Source organism: Coenobita brevimanus, chromosome 51 (assembly GCF_032717465.1).
Source record: "Coenobita brevimanus isolate Jiangsu-jjx chromosome 51, ASM3271746v2, whole genome shotgun sequence".
Taxonomy (NCBI): Eukaryota; Metazoa; Arthropoda; class Malacostraca; order Decapoda; family Coenobitidae; genus Coenobita; species Coenobita brevimanus.
Window position 1 is genome coordinate 27,004,246 of NC_137004.1, and position 19,390 is coordinate 27,023,635.

At 42.0% G+C, this 19,390-nt stretch overlaps 1 protein-coding gene across 1 annotated transcript in view; it reads left to right on the forward strand.

Annotated features, from left to right (window-relative positions):
- Positions 1-867: 867 nt before the first annotated feature.
- Positions 868-19,390, forward strand: part of LOC145400255 (caspase-1-like) — a 51,398-nt gene continuing 32,875 nt past the window's right edge. Inside the window, exons 1-2 of the mRNA XM_080272772.1 lie at positions 868-1,002; positions 10,098-10,218. Of these exons, the coding sequence (XP_080128898.1) occupies positions 898-1,002; positions 10,098-10,218 (226 nt within the window). The 5' untranslated portion in view covers positions 868-897. The remainder of the gene's footprint in view (positions 1,003-10,097; positions 10,219-19,390) is intronic.

The following is a 19,390-nucleotide window of genomic DNA, read 5'->3' on the forward strand; positions in this document are numbered from 1 at the left end:
TGAGTGTGGTGGGTGTGAATGGCCTGCGTGGAGGAGTTTTAGTGCCTACATTAATTTATGAGTGTGAGACATTGATGAGGCATGGAAATGAAAACTGAGGAGTAAAAGCAATGAAAATGAGGTTGTTAAAGAAGATGTGTGGCGTGTGGAAACTGTATAGGATAAGAAATAATGTGATTTGTGAAAGATATAAGGGACAGGGAAGTTTGTGGATACCAGAGTTGAAGGAAGGTTACTTGAGTGTATGGTATGTGGAGGGATTGAGTGTGAAAAGTGTGTATCTGAGTGAGTTTGAAGGTGAGAGGAGGCATGGTAGATCATGGAGGAGGATATATGTGGTAAAAAATGAGTGTGAGGAAACAGATTATGGCAGCTGACGATGCAAGGGAAGTGCCAGTGGATTGAGCTGGTAGGAAAAATTTTGTATGGAGGAGTGTATGACAAAGGTTTAGCACCCCCCATTTTTTCCTGATGATGTGATGGTCATTGGATTGACTCTAACTGATATAGTAGGTATGGAGTGCAGAAGTGTGGATGTTTATGAAAGGTGAATTCAGGGTTCTAGGAGCTTGAGTTGTTAGTGAGTGAGTGTGTGGCTCATTTAATTGGACAGTTTGGGTTACTTCCCATTCTCAAGTTTTTTTTCTCTCTTTCTTTTTCTCTCTCCCTCTCTGTTTCTCTGGACCTTACCTCATCCCATTTTTGTGTGAGAAAAGAAGCTTCAAGGAGTATTAGCATATATTAATTGTTATTTATATTAATTTATTCTGAGTGACACCTCTGAGTGCTGCCTCATGATAGTAGATCATTAACTTTTTTTTTTTTTTTTTTTTTTTTATCCACCATATCTACTTTAGTGAGGAGAATGGGATTGCTGTGGAATCAAGATTGGCGAGGATGCCAGTGTCACGTGATGCCATGCGATACAGTAGCTCTCACTCTCACCGTGGCCATTGTGTCATCTTCAATCACCGCTACTTTGACCGCCACACTGGCCTTGGGGTAGGTTCCTCCTGTATTTTAGTAGTAACTCTGATGGCTTGATGTTGGAATGTTTGATCTTTTAGAGTGAGTGAAGGGCTCTTCCTTATCTTCCACATCTTTACTTTTATGTTAACACTGATTCATATAAAAGAAAATGACTGGTTCATGACCAAAAATCATGACAGTAACGATAATGCTATTAGCATTACTGGTACTGATCTTTTCTGTCTGATTTTTGTTGAACTTCTTTATATTTGGTCAAGTACTGAAGGTCAGTAATAGTTCCAATAGGAGAGTACAGGCAGTTTTGTTATGCAGTTGGGTTATGTTAATATAAAATGGATTGGATATTGGTTGAGCATATAGTGAGCATAATACAGGTATACTCCAATTTAACGATGCAGTTGGTTAGGTAAAAACCCATTATTAGGTGGGGTATCATATATTGGGATAGTTTTAACATGTAATGGGATGCATTTTTCATCCTTGGGTTTCCTTCCCGAAGCAAGATCCAAATGAGCCCAAAAACAAGTTTAAAGCCAATCTTAATGGCCTAACAGCTGTAAAAGAAGCTAACCTAAGCCTAATACCTGTTAATAACTCACCAAAACCAACAAATAAAATCTGAAATTCGTCAAATATAAGTCTGGAAAAAAATCAGACTTAGTAAGCTGTACCCCAAAATAACAATGTTCACCCCACCTATGGCTAAAACATATTAATCTTAGTCTAAAAACTGTTTATAAATGAATCTAAACACACAATTTTAGTCTAAAATGTCATCAAAATCGGTAAAAGAAATAAAAACCTGTCATTAAACCGGGATTTGGCCATCATTAGGCTGGGTATGATGGTATTTCTTCCCATCGTTAAGCTGGGGTATCGCATCTAGGGGTATCGTATATCAGGGTGTTACAGTACTTGGTACGAATTTGTGTAGTACGAGAGTATATTGGTTTTCAAACAGTAATATAGGCATTATAAGCATTGTTTCACTCACTAACTCATCACCATACCTGACCTTTTTTTGCCACATTACCTGATCATCATTTCTGACTGTTTCTTCCTCTGATGCTATGTAAAGTTTGTCCTCCACATTGTTATTGATTGGGAAATCACTCTGGACCTGAATTTCGTACCGTGGCATGACATGGCTTTATTTGCAAGGTCACTGATAACAGGTGAATTGCTGAGACAATGGCATGCAGGGGGGGGGGAGGAGGTCATGCTGGGTAAGGCATTGTCCCTGCCTGGCATCTTGTAGAGGAAGGTGTCCTGTGTATACGTACCAAAAATCACTTGCGAAAATTTAAAATTGTACAAATTAGGGGCCTTGCAATTGATTCGCGTTTATGTACGTCGACGGGAATGGCAGTGACAAAACCTGTGGACGTTAATTCACGTCAACAGGACGCCGCGGGTTAGATATATTTTTATTCCAGCCAGGAATGTTAATTATTAGCTACCAAGGCAAGCAAAAAAATTTGCATCACCTTTTTTGTAAGGCATCACTGGCAGTGTCTTCCAGCCAGTCCGCTGGTAGCTTACTTTTGGCTGTACGTATTTCCATCTGAGCTTCTGGCTCACTTTTGATAAAAAGCAAAAGCTTCCTAGTGCCTGTAGCTTCTTCTCTGGAAAGTAATGAAATGTTTATGTAAATACAGTACAGTACAATATGCATGCAGGTGGCACCAGCCTGTCACCTCTGTGTTACGAACATAGCTAGTGGCCTGCTTTTGGCGTAATTGTTCCATCTGTGCACCTCACTCTCACTTTTAACTCTTTCAGGTTGCAAATAGGTCCATGGGTCCATCTGAGAAATTGCATTTTTGACCAAAAAATCAGGGTTTGTAAATTTAGAAAAAAAAAAAAATAATAATAATAATACAGTAATCATGCATAAGGAACTAATATACTGGTATATCTGTTTACAAAATGTTTGGGCTCTGCTTACCAAATAATAATAATAATCATGCATAAGGAACTAATATACTGGTATATCTGCTTACAAAATGTTTGGGTTCTGCTTACCAAACAAGAGCTGTAATAATGATGGGAAGTTGTGTAGCAAGTGGTGTGTGGTAGTGCAGTGACTGTACGTACTGTATATGTTTGTTTGGTCTCAGACAAATGCATTTCTGGAAATAAAATGATAGAGAAACACTTTACAAACCTAAAATCATTAATGTGTGTTTTTTTCTTCTCAGTTGGATTGTCCAATACCCAGGAAGTGAGTAAATATTGAGAGCCATATGACAAGAAACATTCAGGCTTGACCCCTCAGATGCATATCACATTTGGCTCTTTCCAGATCAGGAAAACTAAAATCTTGTGCGCTTGTCTGGTGGTCGCAGAGGGTGTCTGGGGAGCAGCCCACGTGCTGATACCATTCACCAGCTTCCTGCCACAGTTTTGATATGGGGAAATATGGAGCCACGATCGTGGCTGGGAAACCCCTTCCGATAAAACCACGATAAATAACAAAATATACTTAGCACTGATAGCTCTTTCTTTGGAAAGTAAAATATCTATGTAAATATTGATCCACTTGCTCCCAGCCTGTCATCTTTGTTAAGTATGTAGTTAATTGCCAGCTTTTGACTATACTCATTTCCGTCTGTGCATGTCATTCTCACTCTTAACCCTTAAGATACACAATTTGATTGACCAAACTTCCCTGCAAACCTGTATATCGGGCCAATTTTTCAACTCTTTTAAAAATAAAAATTTTATACCGAAGGTTTAGAACTTGAATTGCACGCCTTTATGCCACAAACTAGAGAATTTTAGACCAACTGTTTCATAAGCTATAGCTCGTCAAAGTTGAAAAAGCTACCCTTCCAGGTGGAGCAACTCCGGTTTTCTATGCTCACCCACCCAATCTCTCCCTCATTCCTCCCCTCCCATTACCTTCCTCACCCACTCCCATCACCCCCCATCTCTCCCTACCCTTCCCACCTCCCCCTACCCCCTTCCCCCCACCTTTCAGAATTTTCCTGCACTTTTTTTTTTTTTTTTTTTTAACCCCTTAACCGCGGGGCGTCACTTTCGTGACGCTTGGGAGCAAGGGATCATACCGCGGGGCGTCGCTTTTGTGATTCTGTGTTATTTTGAATTCACCTGGGCTTCCAAGTGGGGGCTTGTATCATCTATCAGTACTGCCAATGTCCAACACTAGTCAGCACTACTAATCTCATCTGTACTCCCATCCATTGTTGACAATTTAGCCATTTCTCCCCGTTCTTGACTCCCCTCCCTACCCCCCCTCCATTACCCTATCCTCTCGCCTGCCCGGCCGTGCTACGCTAAGTAAATCTTCCCTGGAATTTTTCACTGATTTCATCCATTGAAATAAGCCCTATGTCCTATTCTTATACCAAATAATATATACAAGAAAGAAATAAGGTAAGTGAGAGTGCCATACACCTGGAATTGGCTAATTATCACCTGACAACACCTCACGTGCACTCGTTCGCTAATTTTCGCTGTTTTTTTCCCCTTGAATAATGCCGTATAATCTATTTTCGTAATAAATATACATGTAAGGAGGGAAGGGAGAAGCCTAAGTGATATTTACATTCACCTGGAACTACCTAATTTATAATGTATTGTCTAGATTTCCTGCCAATCATATCAGTGCTAGACAAAGCTGTTTCAAGATCTAACATTGGTAGCTCTGAATATATATCTCCTAAGTAGGCCTCTAATCTATTTTCGTAATAAATATACATGTAAGGAGGGAAGGGAGAAGCCTAAGTGATATTTACATTCACCTGGAACTACCAAATTTATAATGTATTGTCTAGATTTCCTGCCAGTCATATCAGTGCTAGACTTAGCTGTTTCAAGAAGTAATATTGGTAACTCTGAATAACCCCTCTAAGCAGGCCTCCACGCTGGCCCTCCGTTATCAGTTTACTCTCATCTTCTGAAGCGAGAGTACATATGTTTCTTCTTGCTGACTTCAAGGCCTTTTTTCACCCCCATGCAAATGGCCCTGTGACCTTTACCCCCTACTAAACCTCGTGTGGAAAGAGGTAAAGGGCTGACAATTGATAAAAGAGTGACTACGATCTTTCTATTGAGTAAAACAGTGCAAGTGGAATTGTAAATAATGTGTAAACAGCAAGTGAAAGTAATGAATGTAAATATACGTGAACAATGGAAAATAGTTTTATAAGTTATTTCAAGTGACAGTGCACAACACAGTGTAAATAAAATAGAAATGTAAATAACGTAAATAAAATAGAGAACGTAAATAGAAATGTAAATGAGTAGTATTATAAGAATACGAGTATATACCCTAGGAGTAATGAAAGTGAAAGTTTCACTCTAGCATGTCTGAATGCTATGAGTTATGAGAGTGAAGATGAAAGTGACATTCACTCTCAATGCCAGTATACAGGACGAGAAAGTGAATGCTACGTATTTTACTGAAAGAAATTGAATCCCTACAGTGACAATAAACTAATACTACTGAAGGAAACTTATGGATAAAGATTGTAGATATATATAAGTGTTATATAGTTATAGAAATATAAAGTGTGAGGGGTTTTATGAATAATAAATGACAGAGTAACAAAAGCGAACTAGTGCCAGTGCGACGATCAGACGCGCTCGTAATTTCCATTGCTTTCACAGTGTTTTTTTTTTTTTGAGTACGGATCCCAAACTACTTGAAAATTGTAGAATAGTGTTTATAGTGTTTGTATCTGGCTGTGGTAATCATATTACGGGTTGTCGGGAAGTGTAAAGTGGAGACTTCGTTACCCTACTTCAGAGGTCTCCACAAGTCCTACGGTAACCGACGAAGGCTCAACAATCATTCCAGGAGAAAGCTGAAGGTATGTGCCATAAGCATACGTAATTTTATTATTCTGGGACTAATAACTGATTTTTGGCAAATATTTTTTGAGAGTCTGTCGGAGCCCAAATAACCCCGCGGCACACGCAAGTCATTGGTAAACAAGCCCGCGGTGTAGGGGTTAACAATAGCATGCACAGTAATTATATTAGTGTTCCTCACTCACTCCCAACACCCTTCCCCCCAACACTTCTCTCCTCCTCACCTTCCCTACCCCCCATCCCCCTCACTCATAGCTGCTTAACTGTTCAAATAAAAAACGTTCTTGAAAAAACATACATTCTGTGTTTCGTGCATCAGCGTATGCAATTACCCAAACAATAATCTGGTATTGAATGAAAACATGCGACATGAAGAGTAACAATGACGTACAATACTCTAGGCGGGGGGGGGGGGTTAAGTGGACAGCATACTACAGGGGGTTGGGGGTGGGGGTGGGGTGGGTAGAGGTCTGGAGGGGTGATATGAGGGTATAGAGGTGGGAGACAGCACAAGACAAAGTGGACAGGCAGAGAGGGAGTACAGGGGTGTGAAGGGTGGGTAGGGGGGATATAACCCTCCTCAGGGAGACAGGGAGGGAGGGAAAGGAGGGGAACCATAGTGGTGTGATGGGGGAGGGGGAGGGAGGGAGCAGGAGGCGGTCAGAGGCGAGGGAGGGGGAGAAGGAACAAAGGTATTGGGGTAGAGGAAGGTGGCAAGAGGGCAGTGGGGGAATCACCCCCCCCCCACCATGGGTAGGGGCCCAGATCCTTCCCCCTTCCTACTCAGGACTTAGTTCGTATTGGTTTGCATTGATATACATCACGATCGGGCCAAAGCCTAACGTCCGCAGTTGTTTACAAAGGCTCCTTTATCGATCACATTCGGCATCTTGCGTAATCCTGAAAAAGGATCGATCGATCCTGTTAATACTTTAGGGGTTAATGTATAAAAAAAAAGTTTTTTGTGCCTGTAGCTCCTTTTGTTATAAATAATACAACAATCCTTTGATTGTCGCATAGATTGGTAATGCGGCTAATGCATGATAATGAAACTGTGTGATAACAAAAGTACAGAACCTATGGGACTGATCCTAATTGGTATGGGGCACCCCACTTGTAAACGTAAATTTTCCTTTCTACAACAATTTAGTCCCGCCAAATACATACATACTTATGGGAAGTATCACAGGCACACATAGGCATAGTTAGGTTAACCCCTTAACCGTGGGGCGTCACTTTCGTGACGCTTGGGAGCAAGGGATCATACCGCGGGGCGTCACTTTTGTGATTCTGTGTTACAGTATATTGAATTCACCCAGGCTTCCAAGTGGTGGCTTGTATCATCTATCAGTACTGCCAATGTCCAACACTAGTCAGCACTACTAATCTCATCTGTACTCCCATCCATTGTTGACAATTTAGCCATTTCTCCCCGTTCTTGACTCCCCTCTCTACCTCCCCTCCATTACCCTATCCTCTCGCCTGCCCGGCCGTGCTACGCTAAGTAAATCTTCCCTGGAATTTTTCACTGATTTCATCCATTGAAATAAGCCCTGTGCCCTATTCTTATACCAAATAATATATACAAGAAAGAAATAAGGTAAGTGAGAGTGCCATACACCTAGAATTGGCTAATTATCACCTGACAACACCTCACGTGCACTCGTTCGCTAATTTTCGCCGTTTATTTCCCCTTGAAATATGCTGTATAATCTATTTTCATAATAAAAATATATATAAGAAAGGAAGGGAGAAGCCTAAGTGATATTTACATTCACCTGGAACTACCTAATTATTTCAGGCCACCACACTGTATTCTACGCTAAGTAAATCTTCCCTGGAATTTTCCACTGATTTCATCCATTGAAATAAGCCCTATGCCCTATTCTTATACCAAATAATATATACAAAAAAGAAATAAGGTAAGTGATAGTGCCATACACCTGGAATTGGCTAATTATCACCTGACAACACCTCACGTGCACTCGTTCGGTAATTTTCACTGTTTATTTCCCCTTGAAATATGCCGTATAATCTATTTTCGTAATAAACATACATATAAGGAGGGAAGGGAGAAGCCTAAGTGATATTTACATTCACCTGGAACTACCTAATTTATTATGTATTGTCTTGGTTTCCTGCCAATCATTTCATTGCTATATATTAGCAGGTCTCACAGGGCTGAAGTTGGTAGTATTGCACTCACCCAAGCCAGGCAGCAGGAGGTCACCACTATCAGTTCACTGTCGTCTTTCAAGGTGAAGGTATGTCTGATTTGCTCCTGCTAACTTCTGCCGTTTTTCAGCCCCATGCAAAGGGCCCTGTGACCTTTACTCCCTACTAAACCTCGTGTGGAAAGAGGTAAAGGGCTGACAATTGATAAAAGAGTGACTACGATCTTTCTATTGAGTAAAACAGTGCAAGTGGAATTGTAAATAATGTGTAAATAATGTGTAAACAGCAAGTGAAAGCATTGAATGTAAATATTCGTGAACAGTGGAAAATAGTTTTATAAGTTATTTCAAGTGACAGTGAACAACACAGTGTAAATAAAATAGAAATGTAAATAACGTAAATAAAATAGAGAACGTAAATAGAAATGTAAATGAGTAGTATTATAAGAATACGAGTATATACCCTAGGAGTAATGAAGGTAAAAGTTTCAATCTAGCATGTATGAATACTATGAGTTATGAGAGTGAAGGTGAAAGTGACATTCACTCTCAGTGCTAGTATACAGGACGAGAAAGTGAATGCTATGTATTTTACTGAAAGAAATTAAATGCCTACAGTGAGAGTAAGCTACTGTTACTGAAGGAAAGTTATGGATAAAGACTGTAGATATATATAAGTGTTATATAGTAATAGAAATATAAACTGTGAGTGTTTTTATGAATAATAAATGACAGAACACCAGCGGCGAACTAGCGCAAGTGGGAAGGTCATACGCCCTCGTAATTTTCATTGCTTACACAGTGTTTTTTTTTGGAGTATGGATTCCAAACTATTTGAGAATCATAGAATAGTGTTTCTAGTGATAATATCAGACTGTGGTAATCATATTATGGGTTGTCGAGAAGTGTAAAGTGGACACTTTGTTACCCAACTTCAGAGGTCTCCACAAGTCCTATGGTACTCGACGAAGGCTCAACAAACACCCCAGGAGAAAGCTGAAGGTATGTGCCATAAGCATATATGATTTTAATATTCTAGGACTAATAACTGATTTTTGGCAAATATTTTTAGAGAGTCTATCAAAGCGCGAATATGCCCACGGGAGCCGCAAGAAAAAGCAAAACAAGCCCGCTGTTAAAAGGTGATGAAAAGGATACAGTAAGGAAAAAACATGTAATCATACAGAGACCTGGGATATGTTTGAGGTTAGAGGTTTTGAGGGATAGAGGGTGAAGAGTTAGTGGTCTCCACTATCTGGGTTTAACCTCTTGGATAGGGCCTCATCTTTGAATCCCTCAAAGCCATCAGAAACCACAGACTTTGCACCTTCATTGTAGGGACAAACTAGCTCAAGTGCATAACAAATCCTTTTAGCCCAAAAAATGCTCATTAGCAACAGGAATGCAGATTTACATATGGCAGTGATAACAAAAACTGGTATCACCAAATGCACGATAACCAAGGGATCATTGTCATATTAAGTGTTTATGTAAATATGCATGTAGGCATTGGCAGCCAGTTTCCTTTGTTGTGTATGTAGCTATTTGCCCGCTTTCAGCTGTACTTATTTCTATCTATGCATCTTACTCTCAGTTTGAATAAAGGACAGCATTCTCAGTGCCTACAGCTGAACAGGTATTAAGTGTAGATGAGGTAGGCCAATGGTGAAATGATATTTATAAGTGGCAGAAGCCGTTGCACATCATTTGGCACTGTCAGGGTAACATGGTACTTTTATCGCATGGTATATTCATGTGAGAACACTAGAAGTCAAGGTCAGGCAGGTGAGACATGGGAAGAGAAAGAGGGAAGAGGATGCAGACTGCATCCACAGCAGCCATTTTTGATGGCCACGTTGACATATGTCACTGCGGAGGACTTTCAATGTCAGTGCCTGGTGGTTTGTGTTGGGGGTGGGGGCTGATTTCTAGAATTTTCCAGTACATATCTTTCTCCCTCCCCCCCCAACTCCACTGTGCCTGTCACTTATGGGTAGGGTTTGTCTATCTGCTCATGTTGATGCATGCAAAAACCACGCAAATAATGAGCTAACTGTATACTCTTATCCGTACTTTTTTTATTTTTTCTGGCAGGAACGAAATGGAACAGACCGTGACCGTGACCAGATGCAGCAGTTGTTCAAGAACCTGGGGTTTGACGTGCAGGTCCATAACAACCTTACTGTGGCTGAAATCAAAGCTGTCATTCAGGACTGTAAGTTCTTGACATCATGTTTCTTTACTTAATCATATAAGGGAATGGTGATCAATAAACAGACTGGTGGATTGTCGAGAGGGACATTTTATAGCTTGGTATTTTTCAGAAACTTTTATAAAACTCAGGAAATAAGTGGACTGTGGTCAACATCCATTAGTTTTTTACTGAAGCGAGATTTTATGCAGGAAAACAGCTATCCAACCTCCAGTGAGCATTACTTCAAATACCTTACTCTCTTCTAGAAACCATCCTTCATGGAATGACCAATTCAGAAATGTCTCCAAGTTATTTCATCCATACACCGTCTCATGGTTGGAGAGGCTCCCCATATATAGCTCTTCTCAACGAGGTGGAGTCAAAGGCTTTCGGTCTCATTAACTCACCTCCTCTAACTGGCTCCCTTCAGCCTCTTTCTCTTCACTGGACTGTTGCATCTTTATTTTCTGTTGCAACTTCAGTGGTCACTGCTCCTCTGAACTGTCTGCTAGCATCTCTTCACCACTACGGCAGGTGCGTAGCACCCATCTAGCAACCAACTCTCTTCCCTTTTCTGTCCAACTCTCTAATGCAAGAATTAACCATTGCTGCCAGTCCTCCATGTATGCAACAGGTCAGCTCTGGAACTGTCTTCCCCTGTCTATATGTCCTACTGTCTGTGACCCGCAGTCTTTCAAACACACTGTGTCCAGCCATCTCAAAATGAACTGATCTTGAATTTAGCTCTCTGTTATTATTATTATTATTATTTTTTTTATTTTTTTTTTTTTAGGGAACAATCTTATGGGCTCCTGGCCTTGGTTCCTTCTTCCTTGCATTAAAAAAAAAAAAAAAAAAAAAAAAAATCACTTTACCATACCCTGCTGTACTGGTTATCAGCATTAATATGCATTTTGAGGGCTCGCGGACAAACTGTCTTAAGTAATACCATCCAGTAATTGGAAAAAATCATGGGGACCTGCCAGACAACTCTGGACCCATCAGACACTGTTTTGCATTTAATGTATGCTGTTCGTTACATGGAGCGTATTAGACATGCCTACCAGTTTGTTTCCCACATGTGGCATGACTCAGAATGCATTTACCAACACAGGCGACAGTTTTTCCCACCCACATGGAATAGGCTGGGGAGCGAGAAGCATTGGCACGTCAGGCTATTTTTCAGCTATTTCCGGTAGGCTTGTGCGGGTTGAAGGCTGTGGACACACTGTACTGCATGTGATCAGTATCTGTCTTACTGCATCTTTCATTGTGTTAACATCTCTGCCAGCGCATCTTGCATCTCTTGAATGTGAAAAGTGTTACCCCATATTGATTGCAAAAAATGGCTTCTAGTAAGAAACCACCACCACCTTCTCCACTGAGAAAGCAAAGAGGAAGATTTTGAGTCTAGAGGAATTGATGAAAGTGATCGAGGTGTGCGATAACCAAGATCTGACTGTGTTTATGTATGTATGTTTATATACAGTGGCTCCCCCTTATCCGCGGGGGATACGTTCCTAGACTCCCCTGTACATCTAGATACGGACAAAATCCAGATACGGAGCAATATTCTACCTCCCAACACCCTACCAATACCCAACCTGTATATACAGTACGGTACCTCTCCTAATTGTGACAGTGTTCTGCGGTCTTTCACTTACTGTATTTGGTCATCAAAACACACATGGGAATATCCAGTATAATGTTAGACACTAAGAAAACAATGCATAAACAATAAAACCCCCCCAAAATCCACAGTACTTACCACCCAGTGAACGGCGGACAGGTGTCGTAACCCGCTAGCCTCCAGGTGGTGTTTAACAAATGTCAAATATCTCCTCCTCCATCCACTTGAGCTGGGCAATAAATGGGGATGTGCAGTGAGGTGATGGAGGCCTACCCACCTCAGGAAAGTCTGAAGACAGCCACAAACTAACTTCTGATGGCGACTCAACGGCTGTTGATATGCCTTGTTGTGGGTCCAAGAGTGAAAACTGGGGATGAGGTGGTGGTGGTGGAGAGGACAGGCTCGTACACGTAGGGGTGGCAGGCTTGAAAAAGGAGTCAGGCTTGGTCTGACAATAGGTGTGACTATTCTGACAGAGGATGACAGTGTCCCTGAATGCCCGCAGATCCATTGCCAGCCTCAGTGGCACCAAATATCTGTGCAGTGGGGGTGCTCAGCATATTTGAGCACCTGCTCAATGCCGGCACGTAGCATATCAAGACAAGGGAGTGGTGGAGTGGCGGGGTGCTCAGAGTCAGGGTCCTCATCCTCATCCTATTTTGCTGTCTTCTGTCTGCCTTTCATAAACAGCAGCGGTGATGTCCTCATAAGACAAAGTCTGAATACCTGGATCACCGCCATTGTCATCCAACCTCTCCTCGTATTGTCAAAGTCCACATCCTCGCCTGCCGTATATAGATGAAGGTGGAAATTCTCCACGTCAAATCCCACAAAGTCGTGTGCAGCTTTGTATCCCTGAAGGAGACGAGACCAACCACTTTCGAGGATGTTGACGGAGACTTCTTTTCAAGCATTCAACGAGTTGAAAATCGCAGAGATGATGATGTAATGGCGAAGATTTTCCAAGGTCTGCTCCCCGCGTGTGTCGACCCCTTGCTCATCTTCTAGCATTATCACCACATCATCGAGGAACCTCTGACAGTACAGTCTCTTCGCCGCCACAATAACACCTTGGTCCACTGGTTGAATGAGAGCAGTTGTATTAGGTGGCAGAAACATGCACATGATACAACCATTATCAGCAACCAATTCTTTCTTGGATGAATGTGCAGGGGCATTGTCAATTAGCAGGAGTGCCTTCTCCTGGTTGTGAGGGATACAAAGTTCCTCCATTTGATAATGGATAACCTCCTTGACACAGTGTCTGTGGAACCAATCTCTGAAAATCTTACAGGTAAACCAGACCTTCATAGAATGGTACCACACAACAGGCAGGCTATCCATCAACCCACGGAGACAATGTGGCAGTTTTGCGTGTCCAAAATTAACGGGCTTGAGGTGGTGCATCCTGTTAGCGTTGGCGCGGCCCAAGACCGAGACTCACTGTTTGGACAACTTCCGACCAGGCACAGTCTTCTCCCTCTCTTCTGCCAGGGTGTTGATGGGCAAGGACTGATAGATGAGACCAGTTTTGTCAGCATTGTACATTTGACTCAGGCCCTCCTCCTTGATTAGGTGCTGCACTTTCTGGCAGAATGGCCAACATCCTCCACTGTCACATCCAAAGCCTCACTATGTGTCCTACAGCCAGTAAAGTCCATGTCAAAGTTTGAACTGTAAGAGCCAACTCTCTGATGTGTTGAAGTTCTGCACGTTGTAGCAGGTGTGCAAACTTTTCGGCTGCCACCTTCATTTTGGTCCCATGTACAAGCACGCCTGCACCCTGTTGTTGATGGAACCAAACCAAAGTTGACTGGTCGATGGTGGTTTGGTGGGGCTGAGATTTCATCTTCCTGTCGCCCTTTCAAGTGGCATTGCTGTAGTCATGTCCATACTGAGTCAGCTTGGCCTGTGATTTCTTGACATCAAACAAGGTTGAATAGGCCAGCCTGCATCAACCTTACTGAATTTCACGCTCCTTCTCCAGAGTCAAAACCTTCCTCTCTCTCTTCTCGGGTCATGATGGGGCCATCATCACGCACACAAGAAAGCCACAGAGGGAAATCAAGGCTTGTGGGAGGTAGGGAACCACCACAAATACAACAGTGGAAGCAGCTTTGGTTACAAGCACATCCACACTTGTGAGAGAGAGACAGGAACTGAGGTGTGGTACTGCCACGTGAACGCTGTGCTGCCATATCTCTACCCATGCTTGGCTATGAGTACTCAAGGAAAAAGCGCCAAACTGACCTGTGAGAGTAAGGGTTAATTTCGCCCAGCCAGGCAAATGTTGCCACACGGCAGCAACACTGGATCTCTGTACATTATGGTGTCAGGGAGTGTCTGAATAATCCAGCTGGCCAGGTGACTTTGACCATTTGGTAGGGAGGTGGATGGCAGCGCGTGCCTGTGAGCATCTCAGTAATCCGGGCGGTCTGGGGACTTTGACCATTTGGCGAGGAGCCGGATGGCCATATTTGCTGAGCTTGTGGGGTAGGGTCTTTATTACTTGCATGCGGCCAGTAGTGTCTGAGTGATCTGGGCAGCTGAGAGATTTTGACTTTTTGGTGAGGAGGCAGACGGTCATATTTGCTGAGCTTGTGGGTTAGGGTCTGTATTACTCTCCCACAGCTGGTAGCATCCAAGTGATTCAGGTGGCCAGGGGACTTTGACTGTTTGGTGAGGAGGCAGACGGTCATATTAGCATATGGGTTAGGGTCTGTATTACTCCTGTGCAGCCAGTCTTGTCCGAGTGATCCGAGCAGCTGGGGGACTTCGAGTGGTTGGTGAGGAGACAGATTGCCATTTTTGCTCAGCTTGTGCTTTAGGGTCTATTACCCGCGCTTGGCCAGAGAGTCCGGCTGGTCGCCAAATCGATTTTTTAAATTTGTTGGCTGCCCAACCGGCAATCTCGGAAATTTTATGTTCTGATACGGACAAATAAATCTGGATACAGAAATACAATAGAGCCAAGGACTAACAATCGAATATGGAGTATGTCAGGTACAGAGCATCCGGATAATTGAGTTATTACTGTATATACACGTAAAGGAAGCTTATCATTGGCATATCTGAATACGGCTTATCAGTGGCATATCTGAATTTCCAGCATCACTGCTCTCTTGCTTTGGAGCCATTACTAAGTAGAATAAGGGTTACTTAACACAAGCACGGCAGTACCGCGACAGTCATTCTGATTACCGAGACAGCTACTAAGTGACTAACAGGTGGGTTGCGTATACGTTATCTTTGTACGCATGTAAAAAGACGAGCTTACCGCTCCTTCAGTTATTTTTGGTCATAATCATACCAAAGTACTGCTTAGCAGTCATGAATAGCAAACATCTTTGTGTCTAATAGTGGAATGAAAAGCTTATGCATTACGAGGTCCAGTTTATTGTGGTGGACTACCGCACCATCGTGACACATTGCAGGGTTTGGGGGGTTGCTATGGTAACCACACAAGTGCCTCACCCTCTGGATGAAGACACTGTTGTTCACAGACATCTCTGTAATGTATGAATTATTTTATTTTCATGTTAGTACTGAAAATTACCATGTTTTAGAACTTGTTAAAGCAAAATTTGTCAGTACAGTAATTATTAAAAATGAAATATTTTGATAAATTACAAACAAAACTGTGCTATGTGGCTGGTAGTGCACTGTGTGGTGACTGAATTGAGCACCCATACCGTGTCCTGGGTATGGTTAGGCCAGGTCTACTGAAAAGTTCATTAATCCACTGCAGCTGATAAAATAACAGTACTGTACAGTGTGGATACACTGGACAAAGATATAATTCATGTCCCAGGCGGGATGGAGCAGGAAGGCGCGAGATTTCATCATGCTGCTCAGAACGACACGTAATTTAAAACTTATGAATTGTTTATTTCTGGAATTTTCCACTTAATATTTACTGACTGCAGTTGACTGTGGGTAACTGAAACCTTGGATGGTGGTTCCACATATACATATATATATATATATATATATATATATATATATATTGTATATATACTGTATATATATGTATGTATGTATAAAATTGTTTGTATTATTTATAAAGGTTCCAGGATGATTGCATTCGTTGGCCTTGGTCAGCTGATGGTGGGTCTCCATGCTTCTTAAGCTCTGATAGCCTCCCTATTGAGTTTCTTATCCCAGAGTTCACACTCTGTGACCTCATTCCAGGTTATTTTTGGTCTGCCTTTCGCACCCCTACTCTCGACATTCATACCTTTCTCCTTCCGCATCCATCCATCATCTTCCATCTTCTGAACATGCCCGAACATCTCAGTCTACCCTTCTTCATCATGACACCAATACATTCAAGCCCAATCCATCCTTTGAACTCTTAAATTACAGTCCTAGCCCCCCCCCCCCACAGTCCTCTCATTCAAGGATGTACTACACACACATACAGGCAAACCCTGATTTACACTACCCCTAGATGTGATACCCTGCAATAGCGATAGGGGTAGAAATACCACCTACCCCTCCTATCGTAGGCTTACCCCCTGTTTTGTGATGGATTTTTATTTTTTTATTGCTGATTGATGATATTTTAGACTTCAGTTTTGTGTGTAGGTTGTTTTATAAACTTTTTGGACTTGAATGTGATTTAGTCATAGGTGGAATGAACACTGTCATTTGGGGTATGGATTCTTGCCTGTCAGACTAGGTACAAAACAGTGTGGACAGCTAGGCGACTCAACAAAGAATATTTCGTGTTTGACCATTGAATTGTCATCTAACCTATCATGGAATACATAATAATAATTTAAAAGAAATATTAATAAATATGAAAACCTTAGAGTAAATATTTCTCGTATTGATGAAAACTGTGACATCAATAAATCATATGTTTACATTTTGGCTATTCAAGGAAAAACACTTTGAAAATACAAAGGAATTTCTAAATAAATGTTGGAAAATAAGAGAGAAGAAAGTAAAGGAGCTCAGGAACCAGAACAGTAGCTAAAACGACATAAAGAGGGGCCATTGCAAAGGCTATCCCGATCGCATCATCGATCGATAAGTGATGTTTTTAAATTCAGATTGTTCAAGGGTAAACGATTTGAAAATACAAAGGAATTTCTAAATAAGTGTTGGAAAATAAGAGAGAAGAAAATAATGGAGCTCAGCAACCAGAACAGTAACTAAAAAGACTTAAAGAGGGGCCTTTGAACAGGCCATCCCAATTGCATCATTGATTGATAAATCATGTGTTTGCATTTGGGCTATTCAAGGGAAAATGCTTTGAAATTATAAAGGAATTTCTAAATAAATGTTGGAAAACAAGAGAGAAGAAAAATTAAGGAGCTCAGCAACCAGAACAGTAACAAAAAAGACATAAAGCAGGGCCGTTGAAAAGGCAATCCTGATCACATCATCAATCTCATTCCCCATCAAGAGAATTCCCCGTCAAAACATCAACGATTTTCTGTCACAACAATCCGCACCTTGGATGATTTTGTGTCATTCATACATTATTATTATGCACAACAGATGTTTATTTGATTGTCTCGGGACCGTCTGATGGTGGGATTGTAAACAGTGCTGCTGCTTCTTCTCTACCAAGAGTAAATATGAGTCGGAAATCGCATTCTCGAGTGACCTTGACTGGGTACAAGAGAGATGAGCCGTGGTTTTAGACGTAGGTTTGCCATTTTTACAGCTGTTATGCCTTTCAGACTGGCTTTAAACTTTTTTTTTTTTTTACTCATTTGGGTGAGTTTGGGACTTGGTTGGTAGGGAAACCCAAGGCTCAAAAACACATTTCAGTACATGTATACCCTGATATACGATATCCCTAGATTCAATACCCCAGCTTAGTGATGTGGGTAGATATACCACCATACCCTGCCTAACAATGGCCAAACTTTGGTTTAAGGATGGGTTTAGATTTTTAAAAACCGATTTTGATGATATTTTAGACAAATTTTGTGTTTAGGTTGATTTGTAAACTGGTTTTAGACTTATATTAATGTGTTTTAGCCATAGGTGGGGTGAACTTTGTCATTTTGGGGTACAGTTTACTAAGTTTGATGTTGGAGTGGATGTTGGAGTGGCCCTGGTGAGAGAGGATAGTGTTTGGAAACTCCCTGTACTGTTGTTTGCAGATGATACTGTGTTGTTGAGTGAAGACGAAGGGGAGCTGCAAGGCTTGGTGGATGAGTTTGAGAGAGTGTGTAAGAAACGGAACCTAAAGGTGAATGTAGGGAAGAGTAAAGTGATGGTCTTTGAGAGAGGTGAAGTCAGTGAATGTACAGCGAGGATGGATGGTGAGGAATTGGAAAATGTGAGTACGTTTAAGTATTTGGGTAGTGTGATGAGTAAGGATGGAGGTTTGAAGGGTGAAGTGCTTGAAAGGGTACAGCAGGGAAGAAAGGTTGCTGGTTCCTTAAAAGCAGTGATAAGAAACAGGGAAGTGAGCATGGAAGTAAAAAAGTTACTACATGACAGTATTGTGATACCAACTCTAACGTACGGAAGTGAAGCTTGGACATTGTTGGAAGGACACAAGTCAAGAGTGAGAGCAGTGGAAATGAGTTATTTTTAGAGGAGCCTGTGGAGTCACGTGGAGAGACAGGCTGACGAATGAGGATATAAAGGAGCGTTGTGGTGTGGATGTGGATGTGATAGGAAGCGTTGTGAGGAACACACTGAGGTGGTTTGGCCATGTGGAGAGGATGGAGGGTGAAAGATTGACGAAGAGAGTGTATGTGAGTGAGGTGGAGGGTGGAAGAGGGAGGGGGAGACCGAGGATGAGATGGAGGGATGGGGTGGAGAGGTATATGAGAGAGGGGGGTGTGAGTTGGGAGCAGGGCAGTGAAATGGCGGGGGACAGGGCGACTTGGAGGCGATTTGTTTGTGGCCACCCCAAACGGGATTGAGGCGTCTGGCAATAGATAGATAGATTTTTTCCAGGCATTTATGACGATTTTTGGATTTATTTTCTGGGTTTAGGTGAGTTATTAACTGTTTTAGGCATAGTTTAGCTTATTTTAAAGCTATTTGGGGGTTTAGGTGAACTAGAAACTTGTTTTTGGACTCATTTAGGTGGGTTTAGGACATGGTTTGGAGGGAAACCTAAGGCTCAAAAACGCATCCTTATACTTTACATGTTAAATCTACCCCGATATATGATGCCCTGCCTAACGATGGGTTTTTACTTAGCCGGTTGCATCCTTAAACCTGGGTATGTCTGTACATGTTAAATCTACCCCGAGATACGATACCCTGCCTAGTGATAGGTTTTTACGTAACCCGTTGAGAGCGATAGGCCTCATTTGGGGCTTACCAGAGTCAAAAACGATAGGCCTCAAATGAGCGCAATTTTGAAAGGCGGACGAAAACTGCACCACGAGGAGTAGGTGGCTGAAATTTGTATGGGAAATAGGGGCAGGTGGCAACTCTTGATACCACCCACACACTACCCCATATACGCTCAGAATATGCGTGCGCGGACACCATGGAGCGCGCACTAATTTTCCTCCTGTGACGCCCCAATCCTGCACCAGCCGCTAGGGGATCTGCACACACACACACACACACACACAC